Source organism: Temnothorax americanus, unplaced genomic scaffold (assembly GCF_048541705.1).
Source record: "Temnothorax americanus isolate GAGA-0224 unplaced genomic scaffold, ASM4854170v1 Scaffold1, whole genome shotgun sequence".
NCBI lineage: Eukaryota > Metazoa > Arthropoda > Insecta > Hymenoptera > Formicidae > Temnothorax > Temnothorax americanus.
In genome coordinates, this window is record NW_027509230.1 from 8,455,741 (window position 1) to 8,479,582 (window position 23,842).

Below are 23,842 nucleotides of genomic sequence, written 5' to 3' on the forward strand. Positions count from 1 at the left end.
AAATTATTTGTTAAATAATTTGTTAAAGCAGAGAATAGTTGGTATATGGAAAGTACATATTTATATTTACAATGAATAGTTGGTATATAAATATGTACTTTTCATATACCAACTATTCTCTGCTTTAACAAACTATTTGTTAAATAATTTGTTAAAGCAGAGAATAGTTGGGGTATGAAAAGTACATATTTATATGTACAATGAATAGTTGGTATATAAATATGTACTTTTCGTATACCAACTATTCTCTGCTTTAACAAATTATTTCTGTTTCGTTAACTTCGACGCATAATATCTGTAGCAGAAATAATTTGTAAAGCAGAGAATAGTTGGTATACGAAAAGTACATATTTATATACCAACTATTCATTGTACATATAAATATGTACTTTTCATACCCCAACTATTCTCTGCTTTAACAAATTATTTAACAAATAGTTTGTTAAAGCAGAGAATAGTTGGTATATGAAAAGTACATATTTATATACCAACTATTCATTGTAAATATAAATATGTACTTTCCATATACCAACTATTCTCTGCTTTAACAAATTATTTAACAAATAATTTGTTAAAGCAGAGAATAGTTCGTATATAAAAAGTACATATTTATATTTATGCATTATAAGTATGCATACGTTTCAAATTCGCGCACTTTTGCATGCGCGTGCGGACACGGAGCATGCGCATGTGGCCGCGGGGCATGTTTCTGTCGCTACCACAATCGCTACATCTCGTCGGTATGACAGGTTTCATAACCTGAGAGTCGTCAACTTTAACGCTAAATATCTCGCTTCGCAGGGCAGACCGCCGCATTTTTCTGCCAGATTCTTTCGTTTTATGCAAAAACGAATCGATTAAGCCTAATTTCATCGATATTTGAGGTGCAGTAGCTATTCTAAATAAATACCCAACTTTTCGTTAACCTTTCATCTCTTTTCTTCTTTTCTCTCCAACAACAGCTGTAATATATATCTGTCTCATTTTAAGCTGCACCCAGTGCGTGCAGTTCAGAAAGTTCTTCGAAGAAGAACAAACCTTCTGTTTTACCGCCGAATTCCCGCGACGACGTTCGCCAGCAGATGGCGAGTTGACACAGAAAAGAGGCGTCGGCGGGATGATAAAACTACGTCGCGACCTTCAAGTCCGTGTCCAATCGTCGGTGACCTCCGAGACTTTTCAAATTTGAACTGCAAAATCGATCGACTGTTATTGTTTAAAAGGGCCGGAGTGGGATCGCGGCTGATCGGTCCCGTCTCCCGTCACGCGGTCCGCGGGAAACTCGCGCAGTTGCGGAACAATGAAGGGCAAGGGTCGCTGACTCGTCCTTCCCACTTCCCACGAATTGCTCGTTGGATCGCCGTTCGCCTCGGGGACAAAGGACCCTGCGATGTTCACGCCGATCAAGCCCAAGGATTACGGCGTGGACGACACGGTGCTGAACACGCCGCAGCCGCAGGCGTCGTCGACCGTTCGCAGAAAAAGCACGTACGTTCCTCCTCTCGGGCGGTCTGTCAAAAGAAAAAGTCCCACCTTTTCGCGAATCAACAGGCGTCAGGGCTTTTCCCTTTTGAGCGTCGTTTCTTCGAACCGGTTCTCGTCCTTGCTCGTTCCACCGATCATTCGCCTCCTTGTCTAACATTCTCGTCCTTGGAGAATCACGTGGACCGTAGTTGATTTTAGGATAGAATATTTGCGGGGATGGTTCTCGAAGATATTTTGCTTCCAGGATGGAGAGCAGATTCGGCGACAGGCGGCATTCGAGTGAGGTGAAAGACAAGCAGGATTTATCAAATGAGAATGACTCGCAGAAAGACGATAGGTCCTCGTTAGGTCTTCTTGACAATATGTCGGGTACGTATGACAACCAAGATCCTTCAGATTAACGCAGCAGTATTATTATCAGCATTGCATTAACATTGTATCGATGACAGGTCTCACAAACATAAGCACGGAGGAGGACAATTTAGAGCTTGAGTATGCCAGGAGGCTTCTTCGGAAGTGTAGCGAAACAAAGAACTCTCCTTTAACCACAGGTAAATAGAGAAAAAAAAGATGTATAGCAAGGATACGTGAGAGAGCACATAAATGATTGCATGAAGGTAATTGTGGTAAACAATTGTTTTAGACACAAACAAAGAAAACAATGCCAATGTGCAAAATATAACTGGCAACTTCACTTTACCAATTAGGACTTATATATCTGAGTTGGACAAGGAATGTATGCATCACTCAACAAATAAAGTTAGCACGGCTAGTGTAGGTATCTATGATTTACGAATCTGATTTTTCAAAACCAGAATATTTTAGAAAAAAATGAATTTCAGGTTAATTTTGAACCTAACGAAATCACAGCACGTTCGTCTGGCATCAGCAGCAGTGCTGACGGACTTCCTTCAGTGAACAGAACTTTTAATGGCATTAGCTTAAACGAAAACGATATAGCACAAGTTAATAACGAGTTGATGGCAGAAATGAATAAGGAAGAATTTCTATCTGGCTCAAAAATGGCCGAACAGTTGTCGATTGATGAGGCTCGCTGGCTGCAAGATCGCACATATTGTATGCCAGTCACGAATCCAGAAAAACAAACAACAGATTTTGGCTCTCTGTCTGGTATTATTGGAGACCTAGAACTATCGGTGCAGTATGTATATTTTTGTGTGTATATGCATAAGTGTTGTCTAGCATACATGTAATAAGGTAATGTCTGAATTACAGGTCCTGTGCCGGACGGAAAGTATCGGTAGGCCAATACTTTGAACGAAAGTCTGATAATATTGGAATATTAGGAAGTAATAAAGTAAGACCGAGTTTTGGTCTTGTTTCGGAAACTCCTGTAAGAACGGGCAAATTACCAGCATTAGTTGAGTCGACTATCATGGCAGATGGTAATTATACAATTTTTAATTAAATTTTAAATTAAATTAAATTAAATCTTTGTGTACAAGAGACTATATTGTAGCAACAGCGTTGTCGACGGAATTGACGGAGAAAGAGAATGTGCTTATTCCTAATGCAACAAGAGACGTAGACGAAAATAGTGTCATAAGTTTAAGCACTATTGTTAATACTTTACAAGATGTTAATAGCGAGACGCCACGACGATTGATTGATCAGCTTTTAATGGCACAAAAAAAGAAGAAAAGTTCAATAATACAAGACAATGCGAGAAAAGAAACTTATAATTTGCCTTCCAATGAAAAATCCGTCCTAGCGATGCCCACTACATGCCATTTGCCTATTTCTAACAAATTTGATGACATCAATATAAAAAATGTTTTAGCTAAATTATCACTAGATAATAAAAAAAGTGAGATTGCAAATGAAATTGTTGATACAAAGCAGGAGCGTATGAGAGTTCCTTCAAGTAAAAATGGGAAGGATGTTTCTTTCACAAATGTATCTAAAAACAAAATATTAAAAGAGGAAGCATGTAGTAAAAATGTGATATCTTCATTTAATCAAGATTTAGGTATGTATTGAGACCTCTGTGAAACATTTAATATATTTGGTATTTTTTTAAATTGATTTTATTGCACGATATTTCAATTTCAATGTATTTATGATACATCTAACATTGATATATTCGATTTTAATATTTAAAAAAGGGTAGATTAAAATTTTAATATATAATTTTAACAAATAGGTGTGTCGTCAACATCAGATGTTACGTTTTCTTTACGAAATCCCACATTACCGTGCAGTGATAAATTGACTGCATCCAACGTATCATTTAAAATGAACAAAATGAATTATAATGAAGAAAGCTACAGTGATTTAAATATACAAAGTAAAGAAGGGATAAGAAAAAAGGATATTTCTAATAATACGATAAGTTCATCGCTCTCAATAAACACGAATACGGAAATGCAGTCTGATTCAAGTAATATAATTTATTCTTATTTAATTATTAATTTATTCTTTCTGTGATTGATATAACAATGTTTTTTTTTCCTTAATTTTTCAGAGAATGTTGTTCTTGGCAAGAATACAGAAAAATTATGTAATTGCATTGTTGGCGTGACGAATGAAATTAATGTTGAACTTGTAAACAATGGAGATAGATGGATTACATATATCATTAAACTAATTGAAGTGGTGGGAGATACGCAAAGTATTGAATTAAATATACCTTCGGAAGATGATTTAATAAACCCTAATGGATGCCAATCAACAAAGGTATAATTTGGTAATCAGCTAAAAATGAATCTCATTTGTATCGATAATTTGGACTATTTCTTTTAGATTGAAGTGAAAGTAACAAAAATGTGCAAACCAATATTTATAATATTAAATATACATTTATCAGACATGGTAGCAAAATCAAAATGGTCTATGAAACACATGGTGTGCGTTAATCCGGAACAACCTGAACTTGACATCATATGTCCTACTGACAAACAGGAATTAGATTTTCAATATATTGCAGAGGAAACAACAAAAATTTTACCTATAACTCTTCATAACAAAAGCAACGTTGATGTGCCTGTGAAGCTCTCTATGCTACTTGTGAGATATGAATCTACTAAAGTATAATTAGATTGATGTACTGAAAACTATTTAATATGCTTTTAATTATCGTAGGATGCATCAAAAATATTCAGTATTAATGAACCAACGCACCTAGTACTTAAACCACTTGAGAAATTTACCACTAATATAAGTTGTAAAAAATCGCGATCTACATCAGGTAAAAATCTCTTTCACGTTGGATGTACTCTTTATATACATACGTTTTTTCTGTTGGAGATAAGAAAATTTTGTTGAATAGATTTTCCGCAGAGACAGCCACAACATTGGAAGAGCAAATTAATTGTATATGTACAATACAAGGATGACACAGTATTACTCAGGAAAGAAGTGCCTCTTTACGCACAAATAGGTATTTGTAAAATCCAAATTATCGACACAGAAATACCTATAGTTGTTCCAAGACAGCAAGGCAAATTGGTGAATATCCTTAACTCGGGAAATGTGGCGACCCACGTGTCCGCTACTATCGTATCAATAGAGGGGCATCCAAACACGACGCAAGATTTTTCTATAAAGCCAGATAATATATTCTTGCAAGCTGGAGAGAAAAGTTCATTCTTAATTGTATATAAGCCACAATTTTCAGATGCAAATTGTACAGATGATGAAAGGTGATGATCAATTTGTAATTAGAAATTTATTTACCTATCGCATTATTTTGTTATTTATGGTTATGTCTTCAGATATGCAAAGATTAAGTTGGTTGCCGGGAACAATGTTTACCACTACATCATAAGTACCGAACAAAGATCATTGGAGTCAGAAAAAGAAAATTATCTACGCTGCCATACGCCTAATAATGTTGTATCTCTAAGCCCAGCAACGTCACCTCAAAGTATAACTTCTAATAGGTAAGTTTATAAGTTCATACGCATGTAATGACCACTACTATAATAATAAGCAATAATCTCTTTATGTATAGATCTGGACCTTTCGATAGAAATTCACCAATCAGTACGGTATCCAGTATAGCTGTAGCAGGAAATATAATTCCAATCAGAGCTACACATGCTGAGCTAGCGTGGAATAGCGTAAAAACGGGTAAAAGCGAAATGAAGGAGTTTACAATTCGAAATACGAGCAATAACAAGATTAAAATTCAAATAGATATATGTGACGATAGTAAGAGTTTTAAGGTATTGTGTAATGGGTATATATATATATATATATATATATATATATATATATCTCGTGTTACCTAAAAAGGAGTTTATATTAATGAAACTTATATTAATAAACATCTATATTATAGTTTCTCGGAGATAAACAGACTATCAATACAAGCATGGTACTGGCAATGCAACGGCAAGAAATCAAGACACTCGCAGTTGTGTTCAGTCCGTATTGCGTAGGCCCAGTAGTTGGAAAAATTACTATCAAGCATTATACAAGAGAAAGTAATGATTCTCAACAGCACAAAAAAGTGCGTATATTTTAATGCCCCTTCTAAATATTTTAACTTACTTTTTAACGAATTTGGAGAGGGAATGATTACGATTTAAATTGACAGATACCTTTGTACGGATACGGTGGCTGCAGCAAAGTCAAAATCGCGGGTACATTTAAAGATGCGAGTGGAAAAATGTGGTTGTCGCTCGGGAATTTGAACTCCGAAACTACAACTTTGAGTGCAAATATCAGATTGGATAACAGTGGCGACTTACGTTCATTCGCCAAGATCACAGTTATACCGAAAGGTTTAAACTAACTCCTCTATTCTCTTTATATATCACATATTTTACATGAATTTTAAAGAAAACGCATTCATATATTTCAGTAATTTGTTCAACAATGAACTCTAGTTGGTACGTTAATCCAAAAGAAGTGATTCTTAATTCTAAAGAATCTCAGCAAATAGCGATACAATTTCATCCGAAGAAAGAAGACTTCGCGTTATTGCAACGTTCGGAAGTGTCGCACGTCGCAACGATAAATGTTACCTATGGTGATGAACCGACCCGCTGGCGAATACGCAGGTAAGAGATACACTAAATACCGGCTGCGTTCGAAAACTTTACTCGGGTGCACACTGCGTTATTCTATCTTTGTTATTTACTAAAAGTTGAACAAGGATTTAGAATAGAACGACGCTGGTGTGCACCCGAGTGAAGTTTTCGAACGCAACCACTGAAACAGATATTTATTGGCGTTAATTTTCGTCGCTGGCAAATGTATATATATTTTTTTCCAGATTGTATAACAAAATAAAAGAATCAGGTGAATCAACGAGGAATGAAAATGAGGCGTTCAAGAATATTGTGCATCCTATATGTAAAACTTTTCCCGGGGAACAACTAAATCCTGCTATAGCGTCAATTCGAGATTCTATCGTAAGTATATACAATTATTTATCCTCATTACTGTTTACGTAATAATAACAACGCGTATTTAATTAAATAGCAAAATCTAAGCGATCTATGTACCGGAGTTCATCAATCCGAGATAATGCTCACGGTGGAAGCGTGCGCGGATGATACTTTATTTGCTGTACATTATGACACTGATGAATCAGAGATGTATCAGTCTTTAATAAGCGACACCACTCATATGGATGAAGCGGGTGGAACAAGTTACTTCGCCTCTCAGTAAGAGACTTTTTATTCATTCGCATTTCTTCTAATATATACATATCTCTTATAACTTATAATATTTTGTTGCGCAGAACCACGACAGAACATGAAACTCAACATCCTGAATTGCAAGATCAATTCACTGTAACTCCGTCCAGCATCATTCTTAATCCTCCGATACAGAACGAAGCAACCGTGACCGTTTTTAGCTTTTTTAAAACGGCCGAGACATTCCAGACCAATCTGTCAAATTCAGATTACCTCAGTGTCGTTCCTGCGGAAGGAATACTACCCGGCAAGAAAAACTTTCCTTTAAAAATACAATGTTCGCAGAGAATAGAACGTAATATGCAGGCTATACTTGAGATTTATACAGAGAATAATAAACAGGATGTATTGATCAAAGTCGTCGTGAGGCGATAACGATGGAAATCTGCGACAATCGGAATAGTTATTTATGTAATCATTATAATTGAAAAGTTTTATAAAAGTGATATTTTATTAATGCAAGACTAATTTTTAACAAACTATCACGTTTTTTTTTTCGCTACACTCCTCGCTACTCCAATCTGTTCGTAACTAGGGTTTATCGCAGAGGTTGTTAACGACGAGGTAATCTTAAATTGCGTGTTGTATCTCTCTTTTAAAGCTAGTATTATCGAAACCATATTTTTCACGTCGTCGATGCCCGAATGTAGACGTCCCTTCAGCGGAAGGTTTAGTCGCACGAGCATGTCCCTCAAGCCCTTCGGATAATACCCGACGGATTCGCAGAACGTGTACTTCAGGTCTATCCACTGCTTGAACTGATCCGGTAAAGCAATGCCATCCAAGTCGCACTGACTCGGCAGCATGGTTTTCAAGTCCCAATTGCCGCAAGTTACGAACGACGATCTTCTTTCAGATTCATCCAGGTATCCTCCCTTGGTCAACCATTCGCAGAACCTCGGGAACACGTCCGCGAAGTAAGGCTGATCGTCCACCGTCTCCTGCATGATCCCGGTCAATTCGGTGCAGAACGGCGTGAGGGTGGGATGGACTCTGGGTCTCACGTACGTATGAAACATGTCCTTCAGCTGCCAGTCGTGGGTGGACAGCACCGCGCACGGTACCTCGATGATCTCCTGCGGCTTGACCACCTCGTGTCTCTCGCACGTGGCCTCGAAGTCCATCACCAGTAGGTAATCAAACTTCTGTGTCACCTCGCGAGAACGATTGATCATCGTTCTGGGATACCTTCGGAGAACTCGGTGAGCCATACTCATCTCCCATACGAGCGGATCGCGTTTTCCTGCGTGATTGCCAAACAAAATTAAAACGTTTTAGGTCAAGTCGCTTGGATTAATCCGTCCCTTATTTACTCAGTTTTTCAGTGACCTCGGTACTTTGTCTGTTCAATCGATTGTGACCGAGTTTACCGCGAGATTAAATTTCGTGCAAAGTACGCCGTATTTATTTATTACAACGTAAAGGTTGTGTGGATAGAGAGATCCTTACTTTTGCGTGTGAAAAAAAGGAAATACAAATAATCGCTCTCCACTCTGTGTGAGTTTTATTATTTAAATATTTAAAAGAAAAAACTTGATTATGTACACAATTAATGCTGGAAAAGATATAAGAAAATATAGAATAAAGAGCGATTATTTTTATTTCTCTACGTAGAATCAAGTTTTATTTAAAAGCAAATAAAGTCTGATTCTCTGTGCAGGAAAGTCGCAAGATTCCGACATCCAGTTGAAGGTTAGAATTCTCGCAGTTTGGAAACAAATACTTTCCACCGACGTTACCTAACAATCGATTTTCGTGAATGTAATTCTGTTGAGAGAAGATCAAATTTGCGCACGAATGCAAGTAGACGCGTGTCGGAACGATTTCACGTTTTCGGAGTACATGGCAAAGTGTTGGTCGCGCGCAACTCCACGGGAGGGCACGGAGCTGCATGTTTGGCGAAACGCGAAACCGGCGAAACGCGCGGCAAGGACATAACCTTCAAAACGTTCAAACGATTCCGTTCGTGGCATTGTGAGCCGGCTGGATTTCATAACGCACAATGACGTCCAGCAACGAACAACAGAATTTACCATGGTGAGTACGAAACGCTCAAGGCGTCAACGAGCACCGACTAAGAATCTTCTTATATTTCAGGGTCGAGAAGTATCGTCCCAAGAGTCTGGACGAGCTTATTTCCCACGAGACTATAATAAAGACGAGTAAGTAAACAACTCGAGTAAACAACATGCTGACGTGCGCGTTTTATTATACGATAATAAGGCAGGAACTGCTCGTTACAGTAAACAAGTACATTGATGAGAATCAACTGCCGCATCTCCTCCTGTACGGGCCACCTGGGACGGGAAAGACCAGCACTATCCTGGCGTGTGCTCGTAAACTCTATACTCCAGCTCAATTCAATTCAATGGTTGTGTACCTGTCGCTGAAATAATTTCACATCTCTTTGCCGGCGGCTCGTTGTTTTAATCGTCACGTGTTTAGGTGCTGGAATTGAATGCTTCCGACGAAAGAGGCATAGGTATAGTGCGCGGCCAGATCCTGAGTTTCGCCAGTACGGGTACTATGTACAGATCTGCGTTCAAATTAATTATCCTGGACGAAGCCGACGCGATGACGAATGACGCTCAGAATGCACTTAGGAGAAGTAAGAGTCATCCCGATATTTGTGCGCCATAAGATATTTTATATCTCTATCAAGGTATTATTTTCAGTTATCGAGAAATACACGGATAATGTACGTTTCTGCATTATATGCAACTATCTCAACAAGATTATCCCAGCTTTGCAGTCTCGCTGCACCAGGTTTAGGTTCCTGCCTCTTGCGGCGGAGCAGATAATGCCAAGATTGAATCACGTTATTGAAGCGGAAAAGTGAGTGAGGTTCAGTTTTATTTAATCACGTGTGTAAAATCTCTATTCTCTCGTTTGTCTCAAGGTCTCAAGGTCCTCGACTAATGAAAAATTTTGCAGCTTAAAAGTTACGGAGGACGGGAAGGAAGCATTAATGACGTTAAGTGGCGGTGATATGAGGAAAGTGATAAGCGTACTTCAAAGTACATGGTTTGCTTACGGTGCGGTGAACAAAGAGAACGTATATAATTGTGTTGGGCATCCGTTACCAGCTGACATAAATAATATTGTAAACTGGTTGCTAAATGAATCTTACGACACATGCTACACGAGTATCCTTCTACAATGTATAATAAAGATTTCAGCTCTCTATATCCGAATTATGTAATCCTTAATATGTATATTACGCAGAGATTCAAAAGTTGAAGTTGGACAAAGGACTTGCGCTGCAAGATATATTGACAGAGATCCACTCGTGTATAGTTAAAAGTACGTATTGCGTTTTAGGTACATGCATACGAAATATTTGTCATTATTACTAATAAGCATGTTTTTCAGTTGATTTTCCCGATCCGTTATTTATCGATGTACTGTGCAAAATAGCAGACATAGAAAAAAGACTGGCTTCTGGATGTCGCGACGCCATTCAAGTAAATTCTCTCATATCTGCATTCTACAAGCTTCGCAATATCGAAACGTGATATCGTCCGTCACGCGAGATAATTTAAAGATATTCTATTTTGTAAGTCTAAAAATATCATATTCTTTTTCATGATGAGAACTATTGATTGTCATATATTATATACACAACATAATAACACATAAACATGTGAATAATAAGGATATTTTTGCTATCTTGAAAAAAGAATAAATAAATTTTTACAGCATCTCCCGCGAAAGATATACCAATCCTTATTTTTCTAGAAATATCTTAGGAGTATACAGAAATCGCGTACATATCGTAAAAAACGTAATAAATTTGTCAGCACAATGGAGCCGATCAGATATATTTACACACGATCGATCTCCGTAACTCCGTTCCCCGCAACAATTTTTACAACCGAAAATAATAGAACTATAAAAGCAATGTGTATATTTTAGATATAAGTTACAATACGAGATTGCTATCGTCGCTCGGTTCCTCCGCTTAATTGCATTCTGGCGTGCGTCTTATCGGCGACACACAAAAATCTAAAAATAGCCCGTCAAAGCGTAAGTCGCGAATCAGTCGAGTCACCATCGATTTCTCGTGTCATAAATTACAGCCCCCGCCCTGCTCGCCCGGCCGCCGCCGCCTCTCTTCCTGCCCTCTGCCCTTCGGGATCGCGATGATCTTACGTGCGCGGAAAAGTGCAAACTTCATTCAGGAGATGATAACTTTCACGAGCAGACAGCAAACACGGACCGGGGGTGCCGAGGGAAAACTCCGCGGCGCCGGGCTACAAGCCTGCAATCAGTGTATTCCGTACTCTTGATCTTGCACAAGACGGGAGCGCGAACCCCGACAGTAGCCCGGCAAATGCCGTCCAATCAGCACGCGATCGTACGAGCCGTTCGAGCATCACGTCGACCGGGGAACCGCATCGAAACTTCGGGCATGCGAGCCTCGTGCAAAGACCCCCGTCGTACAAATTTAAGGCTGGCCTGACGTAAACGTTACTCCTCCGCGTTGCGCGTGGAAACCGCACGACGACAAACCGCACGTAACGAAAAATATCCACGAGGTGGCTCGATTTAACATCGGAAAGTTTTCGCGAAAAACTTCGAAATCGTTCACCGAAAGAATCCAAATAACGAACTTGCGAAATTGTGTTGGCAATTTTTTGAAATAAAGATCGTAATCGCGTAACGTACAGCGCCGCTTCCATTGCCCCCTCCCCCCCCCCCGATCTTTATGCTAATTATTTGCTGTGGTTTCCAATTTTCCACCGCTTCGAAAAGCGGTCGTTCTTTTTTCCGATACGAAATATTTGACGCGAGAGCTCCGTTCGACGCGTTACTATACGGGCGTCTGCAGATTGTGTAAAAGATGGATGCGCGCTAATAGGGGACGTGAGAGGGTCCACGACGACGAACGTCGTCGAGGAGGAGACGGAACCCCGGCGAGCTAATTATGCACGCGTTTTCGCGTTCGCACAGAATCACAGGGTGGTTCAATCGATAAAGTGTCGCGGAAGATATCCGATTTAATTTACAAAAGGGCTAGCATCCGGTATTTATATACGCGTCGTCGATCGGCACCGAACTCGCGCGACAACCGTTACAGATGTAGCTTGCGAGAGGAGAAACATAAAGCGGCTTATACATCCTGCAGCGCGGCGAGACCCATCATCCCCCAGTACCGCTGTAAACCTATATGCAACCCGTGCAAGTGGAATGACCCAACACTAGTCCCGCCATGCCATTAACTCTCCCGCCGTGCGATCCACTGTACGTACGTACAATCTGCCGTTATTTTCCGAATATTTTGCAGAATGGAGCTTATACGCGCGCAGGGAGGCCTTGCTTAAGTTTAATATGTTCTTCCGCCGATGCGCGGACGTGCGGTTTTCATCGCGACAAAGGATTAAATCCTTTCAGCGAGAGTCGGTGAGGTCTGACGGAGATATTAAGGGATCGCGGTAATATACATCGTACATCGAATTAGAGAGTAAGTTTGTGAGATTTAAATAAACGGTTGACGTTGAGCAAAATCTTTTCCTTTTCTTTGTTTCTCGATTTAGGGTTTATTATATTTTAACGATTTTTTACTTGACCTAATGCGCTCCGCTGTTGGGAATAAAACTTGCTTCTGTATATACACTCTCCGTCGGAAAGAAAAATCGACTCATTATTCATCAAAGAACTTATCGTCAGAATTTGCTGTACTAAAGATAGGATACTTTACATGTATAAAATATTTTAATCGCCCGCTTATGCCCTCCCCCTTCCCCTCCTCCTCTCCCCCTCATCTGCATTTACCATAAAAGAGCGGAGAGACTAGGCGCACTTCTCTCAAGTGGAGAGATCGAGAGAGATTCGAGTAGTAGTGGATTTTGCTTCCGATAAAATAATGAATTGTTAATCCCTCTCTAATTCATTTCGCGAGTGTTATCATGCGCAAATTAGACCTCGATAAGTGCGCGTCATGCGGCTAGCGCGAGATTATATAATTGTTCATCTCCTCGTGAAGCAGCAATTCGCGTTAACAGCGCACGCGGAGTGAGGGCGAGGGGTCCAGAGCGCGCGCAGGGGTGCGCCCATGAAAAAAAAAAATTAATAAATAAATAGATAAAGCGCGAAAAATTGATAGGGACGATCGTGGCAATTAAAACGGACAGTTCTTCGCACGGGACGAACGGCGACTGGATCCCGGATCCCGCAGAAATTACGGCTCCCGCACACATCGCGCATTTCAAGATCCGTTATTAATAATCGATGTCGATCCTCCGGGAGGGAGAGCGTCGAAATTAATCGGGGAAAAGTTCTCCCTCATGAAAGCGCGCGAGGCCACATATTCTTCGAATTAGTAATTAAATAACACTCAGGCGCGATACTGAACGAAACTTCCGGGTTAATAAGAACTTTCGAACTCGGCGTGCTAGCACGTCGATTCTGCCAGCTATTTCACGTTGAAAACTTGGCGCAGACGTGCCCTTAACTTTCTGCTTCGAAATAACTAATTCAATTAGTATATCAGTGCTAGCGTGGGGTTAACTACGTCTTCGCGAGTATACGTAATCCACGTTTCCAGGCTTAACTTTGACACAGCGTATCCTCTCTTGAACTTTCGTTTTAGGCCGGCCGTCCGGCTCCGGAAGAACGATTGCCAAAAGTGTTTGTATACCGATACCTACTTAAAAGTACACGAGACCGTGTGTTTAATCGACTTGCTTGGGCAAAAAGGTTTGCTTGTTCGGCACGTTATCTGCCCGACGAGTTTTGTATGACTTATCAAACGCCACAAAGTCATTATCATAAGTATATAATGATAAAATATCCATGATTAAATGAGACTATATGATTAGTTATAAACAGCACATTTTTTATCTTACATCGTTATCTAACTATTTATGTCATTCGAAATTTTATACTAGACGGCATTTATTTTTTATAACTGTTTAAAAAGTTTTAATAGCGCCGTTCGTGGATTACTACCGTCGTTAATCATTATGTTGAATCATAAAATTAATTGATCTGACAATGTTTTGTGGATATAAATACAAATCTACGATCATGCTGCACGTAGTAAGATTTTAAATTGCCGTTTCAAACTTATTGAAGAATCTAGAGAGAATGCCATAACTATATATACTATCTTATTTCTTAGCTTTTAGTACTTTACGGAAAGTATAGAGTATCTTAACTCACCTTTATGGTAAGATAACACGAATTGCCTTTTCATTGGACCATATCTGATTCGATGCGTAATATAAATTTAATCGATTAATCCATTTTAGAAACGGCAATCTTTCAAAAATGTTGAAAATGAATTTTTGTACGTCATTGCTTTTTTATGTAAACATCACGTTTGTGTGCAGACAAAATTTTAATCCATCAGTTTTATGATTAGCAACGGATACATAAATGGACAAAACGAAAAATATTGTACAATTGTGTTAATACTTTTTAACGTGATTTGTGCGTTTTCTCTGAAAAATAAGGTTTCTAAAATAATTCTTTCCTTCCAAAGTGACCAATTCAATTTGCGATCCTATTTGTCCGCATGTTTATATGAACGCGGCTGTAAATTAAAGAGAACGACGTGCGGGACGAACGACGGTCTCCCGGCCGTATTCCCGCCGGGGAGAGAATTCGACATTGGGCTCGTCGAAGAAATACGCGACCGAGTGGTCCGTATGCAAATTTAAACGAGCGCAAAATAACCGGCGGTACCCTCGTTTGTATGGCGCGCGAGCACAAGCCGTGAGTTTTCTCGCTCGCGAGTGCCATCGCGAACAATAAGGTGACGCATCGCGTGTTTCCCTTCTTCTCTTCCGTCGTAAGTAGTAGTTGGCTCCGCGTGCATGCCGCGACGAGGGATGGAAATTCAATTTCACACGGGTGTAACTCTCGAGGCAAGGCAAAACCATATACCAAGAGTCGCAAAGCAGGACGCGAATAAAAGCGGGGTCGCGACGGCAGGTAGATTCCGCATTTCCGCTTAATCTCAATCGCATCCTCCACGGTGCCTGGGATTTCCCCCCTCCCTTGCCCTTCCACCCCGCTCCCCTTTCTCGCGCGTTTTCCATCCTCCCTTCTTCGGGTGACTCTCTCCTCTCTCCCGCGGTAAATATCCGATAATCTATATCCCGCGGATACAACGAACGTTTATATCCGCGGGAAATCGCGAGTCGCGAGTCGCGTAACCGAAAAACTAATCGAAAACTTGAGAACTAACCGGAAAGCTTATCGAAAGCGTTCAGCTTTCCTTTTTCCTCCCTCCCCCCTCTCTCTCTCTCTCTCTCTCTCTCTCTCTCTCTCTCTCACTTTTCCCTATCCTTTTCCTTCTCGCAAAGCTTGAATTTCCCAACGGCGCTTATGCAACACGCTTATCTCGAGCGTGCTATATAGGTGAAATTTTGAGAATCTTGATAAAACGGGCGCAGGAAATTCATCGATTCGCATTCTCACCACACGTTTGCGGCCCCGAATGTGGCTGTTTAAAATTTCAGTGATCTCATGTCCGATTTAACACTACAGGTTGAAGAGGCCGCAGTAATGAATGACGTTTCACCCTCGATTAAGGAATCGCTTTCGAATCAATGTATTTTTTTGATCGTTCAAGTGACATTGATTAAAACTCGTTCTGAATGAACAATAGTTCTTTCAATTTAATTTTCGCAACGCGAGCCTCGGTGCAAATTTAAAAAAGCTTCCTAGATCAAAGTATATAAAATTGAAATATTTTATCAGCATATATGTAATGTGTATATATATATATAGTTAGTAATTTAATTAATTTTTTTAAAGAAACAGCCACGTGAATAGTTATTTTAACATAAAAAAATGAGGTAAATGTTTGTATATATATATATATATATATATATATATATACATATATATATATGTATATATATATATATATATATATATATATATATATATATATATAGTATCTTCTTTCTTTTCGTATTCTTTTTTTTCCTTCCTTTTTTTGGGTAAAGTTCATTCCTCGCGCGCTAATCGCATTTCTCTTGTTACGCGAAAAAATATAGAAACTGTTATTAAAAATATATCAATATTTACCCGCGACCGTTCGATGTTTTTCATTGATTAAATCGGGCAGCTAAAGCCTTCGCGACTAAAGTCGATGTCTCTTTTCGGGGTTATAGGTGGATTCCCGCTGTGGATATACGCGCGATGGAAATGAGGACGTTCCGTAATCTGACTCGCAACGTCGCAACGTCAAACGGGCTCGTGTTGCGCCCCGCCGATCGACGCATCGTTTACAACGTCGAACAAAAGACGCATCGCCAGCACGATCCGCGCAAGAGATCGGTGCGTCGGTGGTACGAAATCCGCGCAAACTCTCACAAAGGACGAGGTTGGATAACACGGGGTGTGTCCCCATCCCCCTCGTCCCCCATGCCCCCTCGCTCGCTCGCTGGCCGCGTCCAGCACCAGGGATGGAGGATGGAGGCTTACGGCCGATTAGCTATATCTCACTTTTCGACAGTTGGCGATTGAAATGCCGGCAGACCAGTGCGGAGAGAGAATGAAGGGGGAGAAGAGAGAAAGAAGGGGAGAGAAAGAGAGCGAAAGAGGAAGAGAGGGGCGCAAGCGAGGCGAAGATCAACTGAACTCAGCTCTCGTGTATTCGCGCACGAGCCTCTCGGAGATTCGCATTCGCATCGATCTCGTTAACTATGGCAACAATATTTCGTCGCGATAGTATCGTTCATATATGCGCGCAGCCCGGATCTGGCCGGTCGGTCGGTCGATCCCGAAAGTAGCCGGGCTCTCGCAGGTACCGCGGGTACCTGGTACACTTCCTAAGATGTTATACAGCGCTCTGCGCGACTAACGGCCTCCGTATCGGTATTCTCACTTCGGAGCAACGACATCAAGCGTAGTCGAGGGAATACGGCTCTTACAATATTTCAACATTTTATCCGTCGTAACTTTTTAATTTCTGATATAAAACTCGACGGGGCGATAAGGTCGACCTGAATTTTCGATAAAGCGAAATTGTCTTAAAAGCGAGTTCGCTAAAGTCCCCGCCGACCTTCTTGATTCAAGACGATTACACGGAGTTTCATAAAAGAGACGTAAGGTCTTGTGAGCTCTAAGAAATAATAGGCAAACATGATGATCGTTTGCTTAAAACGCGAACGTAATCTCATAAACGACCTTGTGGCCTTAATCAGATCGGCTTATACAGAGACGCGGTGTGTATATCACTACGGGGAATCAGCAGTTTCATCCCGTGCGAATGAGATACGAGACGCGTACGCGATTCACATCTCTGGCAGGCGATTTTACGACGCTCGGGATCTCTCGAAAGATACGGGGAGGACGGGCGCGCGATAAGCGCACGCGAGAGAAACATAAAGGGAAAACTTTTGAAACGGTTAATTGGCGAAGGACGAAAGCCAGGTCTCGGTCAGGAAAAAGAAGTCACGGTGAGAGTCTGCTGAGTTCCTCCCCGCGAAACAAAGACGGAGGCAGCCAAGAGCGACCAAACTTACTTAGTTTGGTTGGTGGCGCGAGAGAAATCTCATAAAGTCACGTGTCTCTCCATCCTTAGCCAATGTCAATCTCAATTTCGCCGTGGACACTCATTAGCGAGAGATTCCAGATAAATCGCGTACCCACGATAAATAAAGGAAGCTTAGGTAGCTGCAACTAAATTACGCAGATCTTTCCCCATCCACTCGTGCGTATAATTCTTATCAGCCGCATACACGCACGTTCATAAAGTGAATGATTGGTGAACTGTAAGATTCAATCGATGGTGAAGACTTTTCGGCGTTTGAGAGATTGTAATATCGCTCTTGGAAAAGGGGCAAATAGGATGAGCCGGGTGACTGGGTTCTTTATACGCGCGCGTAACAGTGACCGAATTCTCTTTACGCGAAGTTAAAGGTGCGCCGGTCGCAATTTCCAACGGTCTCGTTATCCTAATTTCAAAACGGTCTCGCTCCTACAAATTAAGAAGTTTATTTGAAAAGTGGTACATGGCAAGCATGAGTTCGCCCAATTATATTTTTCATCTTTCGATTTCTATTTTCGCGGCATCGCGGTTTCTTCAGATTGTACATAATTCTATGCAGAGTGCCCCAGTTTTTAGTGCTCTCATTTATGACCTGATCTAATCTGAAATTGACTATTTCGTGGTAACAATATAATATAGCAAGTTTAATTTTTAATCTAAAATGAAAATTACGATAGAAAGCCAATATGAAATTGAATTATATTGTCCATTTATATAATTAAGCATTTATAACATTGGTCCTTTATATCACTATTATAATTATTATATATTTCTTATGCATCTCTCATAAAAATATATATATATATATATATCTCTCTCTTTCTATACTTTTATTATACTTACAACTCGGAGAAATAAATATTACAATATTATCATTTAAAAGGCACAATCTACATATGTTTCATTATAATATATGTTTCAGAAAATATGACATCAATTTTTTTAAATTTCTATATCTGCTCTTCCAAAATAATTTTTGATGAGCTCTATAATTTACTTTTTGTACAAAGCAGAAATAAATTTTTCTCAGGATATCGGACATGTCGCGCTTAGCACGTAACACCTCGCAAAACAATTGCGACTATCTTTGACGAAGATTTTTCAGTCGGCTCGATATCTCGGATCGATCTCGACGTAAAAATCTCAGCCCCATTCCCCCCGCTCGGTAAATCCCCGTCGGATGTTAATTTAACTCGTAGAAAATGTGCGCACCACGCGCAATTTGTATCACGCCGGTGCAACCGAGTCGACGGTAATCGAGCTCGAGAAATCGATTGATTGGAAAAGAATTAAGGGTATTCTTTTTACCTCGACTTTCGCGTTCGCGCCAGGGACAGCTTCCCCCCCCCCCCGGTAGCCTTCGCGCTACACAATAAGAGAAAAATTCGAGAAAAGCTCCGTTTCCGTCTAGCAGATTCGCTCCGCTGGGTGCATCGAATGAACACATGTCATCTCGATAAGGAAGTTAAGGGAATCGCCGCTGTTTACATCGACCTTGCCTCGTATCGTACCGTATATTCTTACTGACTATATTCGCTATATGACACGGTCGATAACGCCGAAATAGATTTAAAAATATTTTAAAGAACTGCAAAATTTTTTTATTAACGCTTTAGAAACGTTTTAAAATCTCTCCCTCTCTTTCTCTACAATTATCTAGTTAACTTTATTTAAAACACACACACACACACACACACACACACACACACACACACACACACACACACACACACACACGCACACACACACACACACACACACACACACACACACACACACACACACACACATATATATATATATATATATATACATCCTCCTCCTCAGTCCTATTACTCGTGTCCGAGCGTGGTGACTTCTCTTCATATACATGTGTTGCGCACGTGGATTATACACATTGTATATGGAACCTATACAGTTTAACGCCGATTTCGAAAGGCAATTTTTTAGAGAAGTTCTCGTGGCAAGACATACTCTCGGTGGTTTGCCATTGCCTTCCGAGAGGAGGACGAGCGAATAAAATTTTCTAGCTCCACCGGGAATCGAACCCGGGACAATTTGGCTCAATAGACCAGTGCGCTGTCTACTAGGCCACGCTCGTCCATTTATATATATCACATACATACACATATATATATATATATATATATATATATATAATTTGAGCACTTGCCATTTTAAATTTAACGAATGAAAGAATTCTTTAGACCTTCGAAATTTCTATTGACCTCATCTCATTGTCAGGCGAAAACAATTTGCCATTGTTTGCAGCATAACTAGAGCGTATACGCGATATTTTTGCATAGACTGATGTCATAATTGGTTCAGCCGCTTGGTTGCTTGGCTGAAAACTTTTTTAGATTTTTATAGAACGTCGAGATATTCACGAGATTTTTAAATTAATACTTTAATCGGTTTTAAATACAATATTTCTAGCCATTATATATTTTCTGTAAACTAAAATTACTGAATATTATAATTTATATATTCTTTTTACGCATAAAAATGTATCTTCTATTCGTTTTATATTTAACGAATTTGAAAGCAAACTTTTACAAAATATCTCGTGCATCCTTATGCTAAATCACACGCGAAGCACGTCGTGCAGCAAAATCATTTTTCGAGAATTATTCAAACGAAGAAGAAACTAATTTCAGGATGATAAGCGGCAAGCGGCACATAAACGGAACAAAGGCAAATTATTTTCAAGAAGCTAATCGAACACGCTCTCGGATCTTTTCACAAAAGATGAATATTGTGCCTGAGGTAAATTTAAGAATTTGAAAGAGCTTTCTCCCCATTATCTCTGTAGAAAAAAACACATTAGGCGAAATAGTCAAATTCGCTATTATTATCTACTAGTTTGTCTAGTTATTATGTGCTTGACTTTCTCAAAATAATTATTAACGCTTAAATTAATGATTAATCGTATCTCATTAACAACAGTATTTTTTACAGCAAGTATTATTTTTTATACGTATTTACGGCCACCTCAATTTTAAATCTGACTTTACGACGCTGAATGGTCACGCAAGCTGTGCATTAACGCCAACGACGGACTTAACATAGGTCTGAAATCTTTAGAGCATCGGCGTTAAGACCGTCAGATTACGGATAATCCCTTATTATGCTCGCCATATATTTTTGTTTACATCTACTTCCTTGCCCGTTCTACGCGTTGAAAAAAATGGTATTTGAAGTTTCGATTGAAACTTAATTTTCCACATTGCTGTCGAAACTGACGGGTGCAATAGAAATCCTTTGGAAAGAGAACAAGTTTTTTTTTGCTAAAGCTTTAAGAGAATAAAGGATAAGTATGTACAAAGTTATAAGATAACTGGATAAAACTATATTCCGGAAACCAAGTTTAATCAGTTAACTGCGAATAATAATCTCTTATACTATTATTAGTCCTGTGCTTCGTACAAATTTTTTTATTTCTTCGATAAAATTGCAGTAACAAATAAAAATTGCTAATAACATTTTTTGCGGTTTTAACTTCTTAGAACATGCAATGTCAGAGCTTATAATAAACTCCGACTACTTCTGCAGAATTCGCAGCCCGCGACATATTTTAGAAAACTCGATGGGTTTTGAAATATTTTAAAAGAAAGTAGAAAACGAGAAAAGGCGACTTTTTAACCATACAAACCATTTCGTTGCTCATGGGGACAATCTCAATTTTAATAACCATTTGAGCAACTGAGATCAATTATTCCTTATCATAATTACAAGTTTTTGCAAACTAAGCTGCTGGGATGCTATTAAATAACAAAACCTCGTCGTTCATTAAAATTCTAGTTTAATCTGTTCTGCAAAAATTTTAATTCAAAGTTTTATTATCGATATATTTAATTAATGCTGAATATCAAAAAATTACAACGCACGCGGTGAATTATTTCAATATTTTTTCACCGGAAAATAAGTTGACTCTAGTTTTATCATGGAATTTAAAATTATAATGAAGAGCGAGAGAAAGAGGTTGGAGGTTCTGGGATACTCTCTATTTACTTTCGACTGATCTCCCGTAAGAAAAATGCCGTGTCCTGGGATTCCGCATTACAGACAATTTTTACGCGTAATATAAACGTCCTCGCGAAATTCGTTTTAAAAAATATCGAATAACTGCACACTTGCAACATTTATCCTCGCGATCGTCAGAAACTGGCGAAACTCACACGAGTGTGTTACGACTGTTACGCCATACATATATTCGCACTACCTATCGCGCCAGTCAGACCTCGTCGCCCATTCGGGTGTGCATGTGTATAAGGAACAGTATTCGTCAACGTTCCTTCTAAGAACGTTAAACCACGGTGGAAGTTCGGACACGAATCGCGAACGGCTTAGAAACGTTTCTGGCGCACTGTATACTTTTGATGTGAGCGATCGATGCGCGAACGGTTTGCGTACTTCGGGTTTGGCATCAAAGCCCGCCGTCGGGGAAACTAGTTGATCAAACAAATAGAATTCGAAGAAATAGTTAAAAATGTTCCGAACTGGTGGGTAACTTTGCGTCGCCGTTGCCAGAAGCCGTAATGTTATAGTTCATCTCCCGTATAAGCCGGTATTGATTTTCCGCTGTGAGCACCGCTCGGCCACGCATTTCGACAATCTCGTCTCTCGCACGGATAAGACGGTTTTTCCCGAAAATCGCTGATCCGATATTCCGCCGACGATCATCCAACGTGATCGCTACGAAATTTCGTTCCTAGACGCGGTCGACCGACTCGCAGCGACACGACTATTGAAAAATTAGAGACCCCGTTTTGTTGCTTTTGCGGAATTCCTCTCTCTTTCTCGCTTTTTTTTTTTAATATTTTCACCAAAATATATATTCGTTACGGCACAATATGTGTTTTTGTTGGAATTTTAAATACGAAAAAACTCATGCGCGCGAACGCAAAATATTTTCCTTGTCTCGCGTGGCCGCAGTGTAAAAAATTGAAGGGGAGCTAATTGTTCCCGCGCTGAGGCGGATTAACAATGAACGAACGCGAGCGCGAATATTGCCGGGACGTTATCCGTTTTTGGCAGCGCGGCGCGCGCGTTGCGCCGCTCGCGCGCGGACATTGTCCGCGATAGCATTCACATTATAGCGATAAGTCCGCGAGCGAAATCCGTGAATGTCGAAGTTACATAATCATGTAAATTATTGGCAACGAATGCGCATTCAATTACAGTCGAAACCATTAAGTATTTAATATCACTCGCGAGCGCGTAACATTGCGTCACGCTATACATTGAATGATTGAAAGAATATTCCAATAACTGCGAGCACACCATCAGCGCACGTATGTTTAAAACGTGATTACAACATATAATTGTGAATAACGTATCAAATTAACGTATCTTTTAAAATAATGAAATGGCAAGAGAGCACGGGGACGCGTACATAACGTGATTAAGATATCACGAGAGATATCACATCTGCGTAACAAATCAACAAAGTTTAGGAGGCGCGTTAATTATTCGCGCGTGTGCGCGTGTTTAACTTGTTTCCGCATCGTTAAAAACACGCCATTCTAAATTACAGCGTAACACACGTTGAACAATTCTCGCTTTAATAACTTGGTGCGACACGACGATACCGATAACGTGCTAACAATGCTGCCGCAAAATCGTCACGGCAGATGCTCGAGAATACATTTGTAACCGTGCGCCAGCGCGAGAGGGAAGAGCGAGGGGAATCCATTTTTACCGCTGTCCCAGTGTAACTCCCCATTTATCTTCCACCTGCGCCCATCACGTACTCGTCCGGCGGAGTTCGAGAGTTCGTAGCGGAGACGGATGTCTCTCCGCGAAAATCAGACCCGAAAGATCGATCGAACGGCGAAAGAGCTGGCCGCGTTTCTGTCTTTAACGTCTTCCTCCTTACCTTACCGCGCCGCCGCGCGCCGCCTCCTTCCCGGATTCCTCGCATCGCTGATCTGCTTATTGGCGCGTCGCGGTCGACTAATCTATCTTAACGCGAGTCCATCAGCAACTGATTTTCCAGACGCTTTATTCGCCGTTCGTCTGACGCTTTTCGTCACAATTGTTCTGCAGTCACAATGAAAATCGATTGCAGCGCGCGAGCGTTTTTGAATTATCGAGACGGTCGATAGTTACGTTCTAAATGAAAATTCCCCATTCTCTCGCGGAATTATTAATAGCAAAGAATTTTGGAGAAATAAGA

General features: G+C 40.1%; 3 protein-coding genes across 5 annotated transcripts; 2 read left to right on the forward strand and 1 right to left on the reverse strand.

The window, feature by feature from the left end:
- The first annotated feature begins 961 nt into the window (after positions 1-961).
- On the forward strand, positions 962-7,656 carry Spd-2 (spindle defective 2). 2 transcript variants are annotated; one of them, XM_077400196.1, is made up of 20 exons: positions 962-1,488; positions 1,730-1,854; positions 1,935-2,036; positions 2,129-2,259; positions 2,328-2,647; positions 2,722-2,891; positions 2,972-3,475; positions 3,650-3,886; positions 3,971-4,182; positions 4,249-4,512; positions 4,588-4,693; positions 4,775-5,147; positions 5,220-5,387; positions 5,459-5,672; positions 5,789-5,959; positions 6,047-6,233; positions 6,314-6,512; positions 6,728-6,866; positions 6,937-7,121; positions 7,199-7,656. In XM_077400196.1, the coding sequence occupies exons 1-20, from the start codon at positions 1,391-1,393 to the stop codon at positions 7,527-7,529; spliced, it is 4,236 nt and encodes a 1,411-aa protein (XP_077256322.1). In that variant the 5' UTR covers positions 962-1,390; the 3' UTR covers positions 7,530-7,656. The 2 variants fall into 2 exon arrangements, with proteins under 2 accessions (XP_077256322.1, XP_077255528.1); XM_077399402.1 differs by having other exon boundaries at positions 966-1,488; positions 2,966-3,475.
- On the reverse strand, positions 7,117-9,322 carry LOC143908668 (ERI1 exoribonuclease 3). 2 transcript variants are annotated; one of them, XM_077426497.1, is made up of 2 exons: positions 9,188-9,322; positions 7,117-8,397 (listed from the first exon to the last, which is right to left on the reverse strand). In XM_077426497.1, exon 2 carries the CDS (start codon positions 8,369-8,371, stop codon positions 7,637-7,639), a length of 735 nt encoding a protein of 244 aa, XP_077282623.1. In that variant the 5' UTR covers positions 8,372-8,397; positions 9,188-9,322; the 3' UTR covers positions 7,117-7,636. The 2 variants fall into 2 exon arrangements, with proteins under 2 accessions (XP_077282623.1, XP_077282566.1); XM_077426440.1 differs by lacking the exon at positions 9,188-9,322 and adding an exon at positions 8,894-9,047.
- Positions 9,049-10,811, forward strand: Rfc3 (replication factor C subunit RfC3). The gene is made up of 8 exons (XM_077425131.1): positions 9,049-9,191; positions 9,252-9,316; positions 9,398-9,525; positions 9,600-9,762; positions 9,830-9,989; positions 10,089-10,300; positions 10,380-10,457; positions 10,527-10,811. Exons 1-8 carry the CDS (start codon positions 9,157-9,159, stop codon positions 10,667-10,669), a joined length of 984 nt encoding a protein of 327 aa, XP_077281257.1. The 5' UTR covers positions 9,049-9,156; the 3' UTR covers positions 10,670-10,811.
- Positions 10,812-23,842: the final 13,031 nt, after the last annotated feature.

Coding starts and splice junctions, on each gene's coding strand:
- Rfc3 (XM_077425131.1), top strand. CDS start 9,157: ATGACGTCCAGCAACGAACAACAGAATTTACCATG. Junction 9,192..9,251: donor GAACAACAGAATTTACCATG/GTGAGTACGAAA, acceptor CTTATATTTCAG/GGTCGAGAAGTATCGTCCCA. Junction 9,990..10,088: donor CACGTTATTGAAGCGGAAAA/GTGAGTGAGGTT, acceptor AAAATTTTGCAG/CTTAAAAGTTACGGAGGACG.
- Spd-2 (XM_077399402.1), top strand. CDS start 1,391: ATGTTCACGCCGATCAAGCCCAAGGATTACGGCGTGGACGACACGGTG. Junction 5,673..5,788: donor ACGATAGTAAGAGTTTTAAG/GTATTGTGTAAT, acceptor TCTATATTATAG/TTTCTCGGAGATAAACAGAC. Junction 5,960..6,046: donor ATTCTCAACAGCACAAAAAA/GTGCGTATATTT, acceptor TTAAATTGACAG/ATACCTTTGTACGGATACGG.
- LOC143908668 (XM_077426440.1), bottom strand. CDS start 9,047: ATGCAGCTCCGTGCCCTCCCGTGGAGTTGCGCGCGACCAACACTTTGC. Junction 8,398..8,893: donor TCACGAAAATCGATTGTTAG/GTAACGTCGGTG, acceptor GCAATCACGCAG/GAAAACGCGATCCGCTCGTA.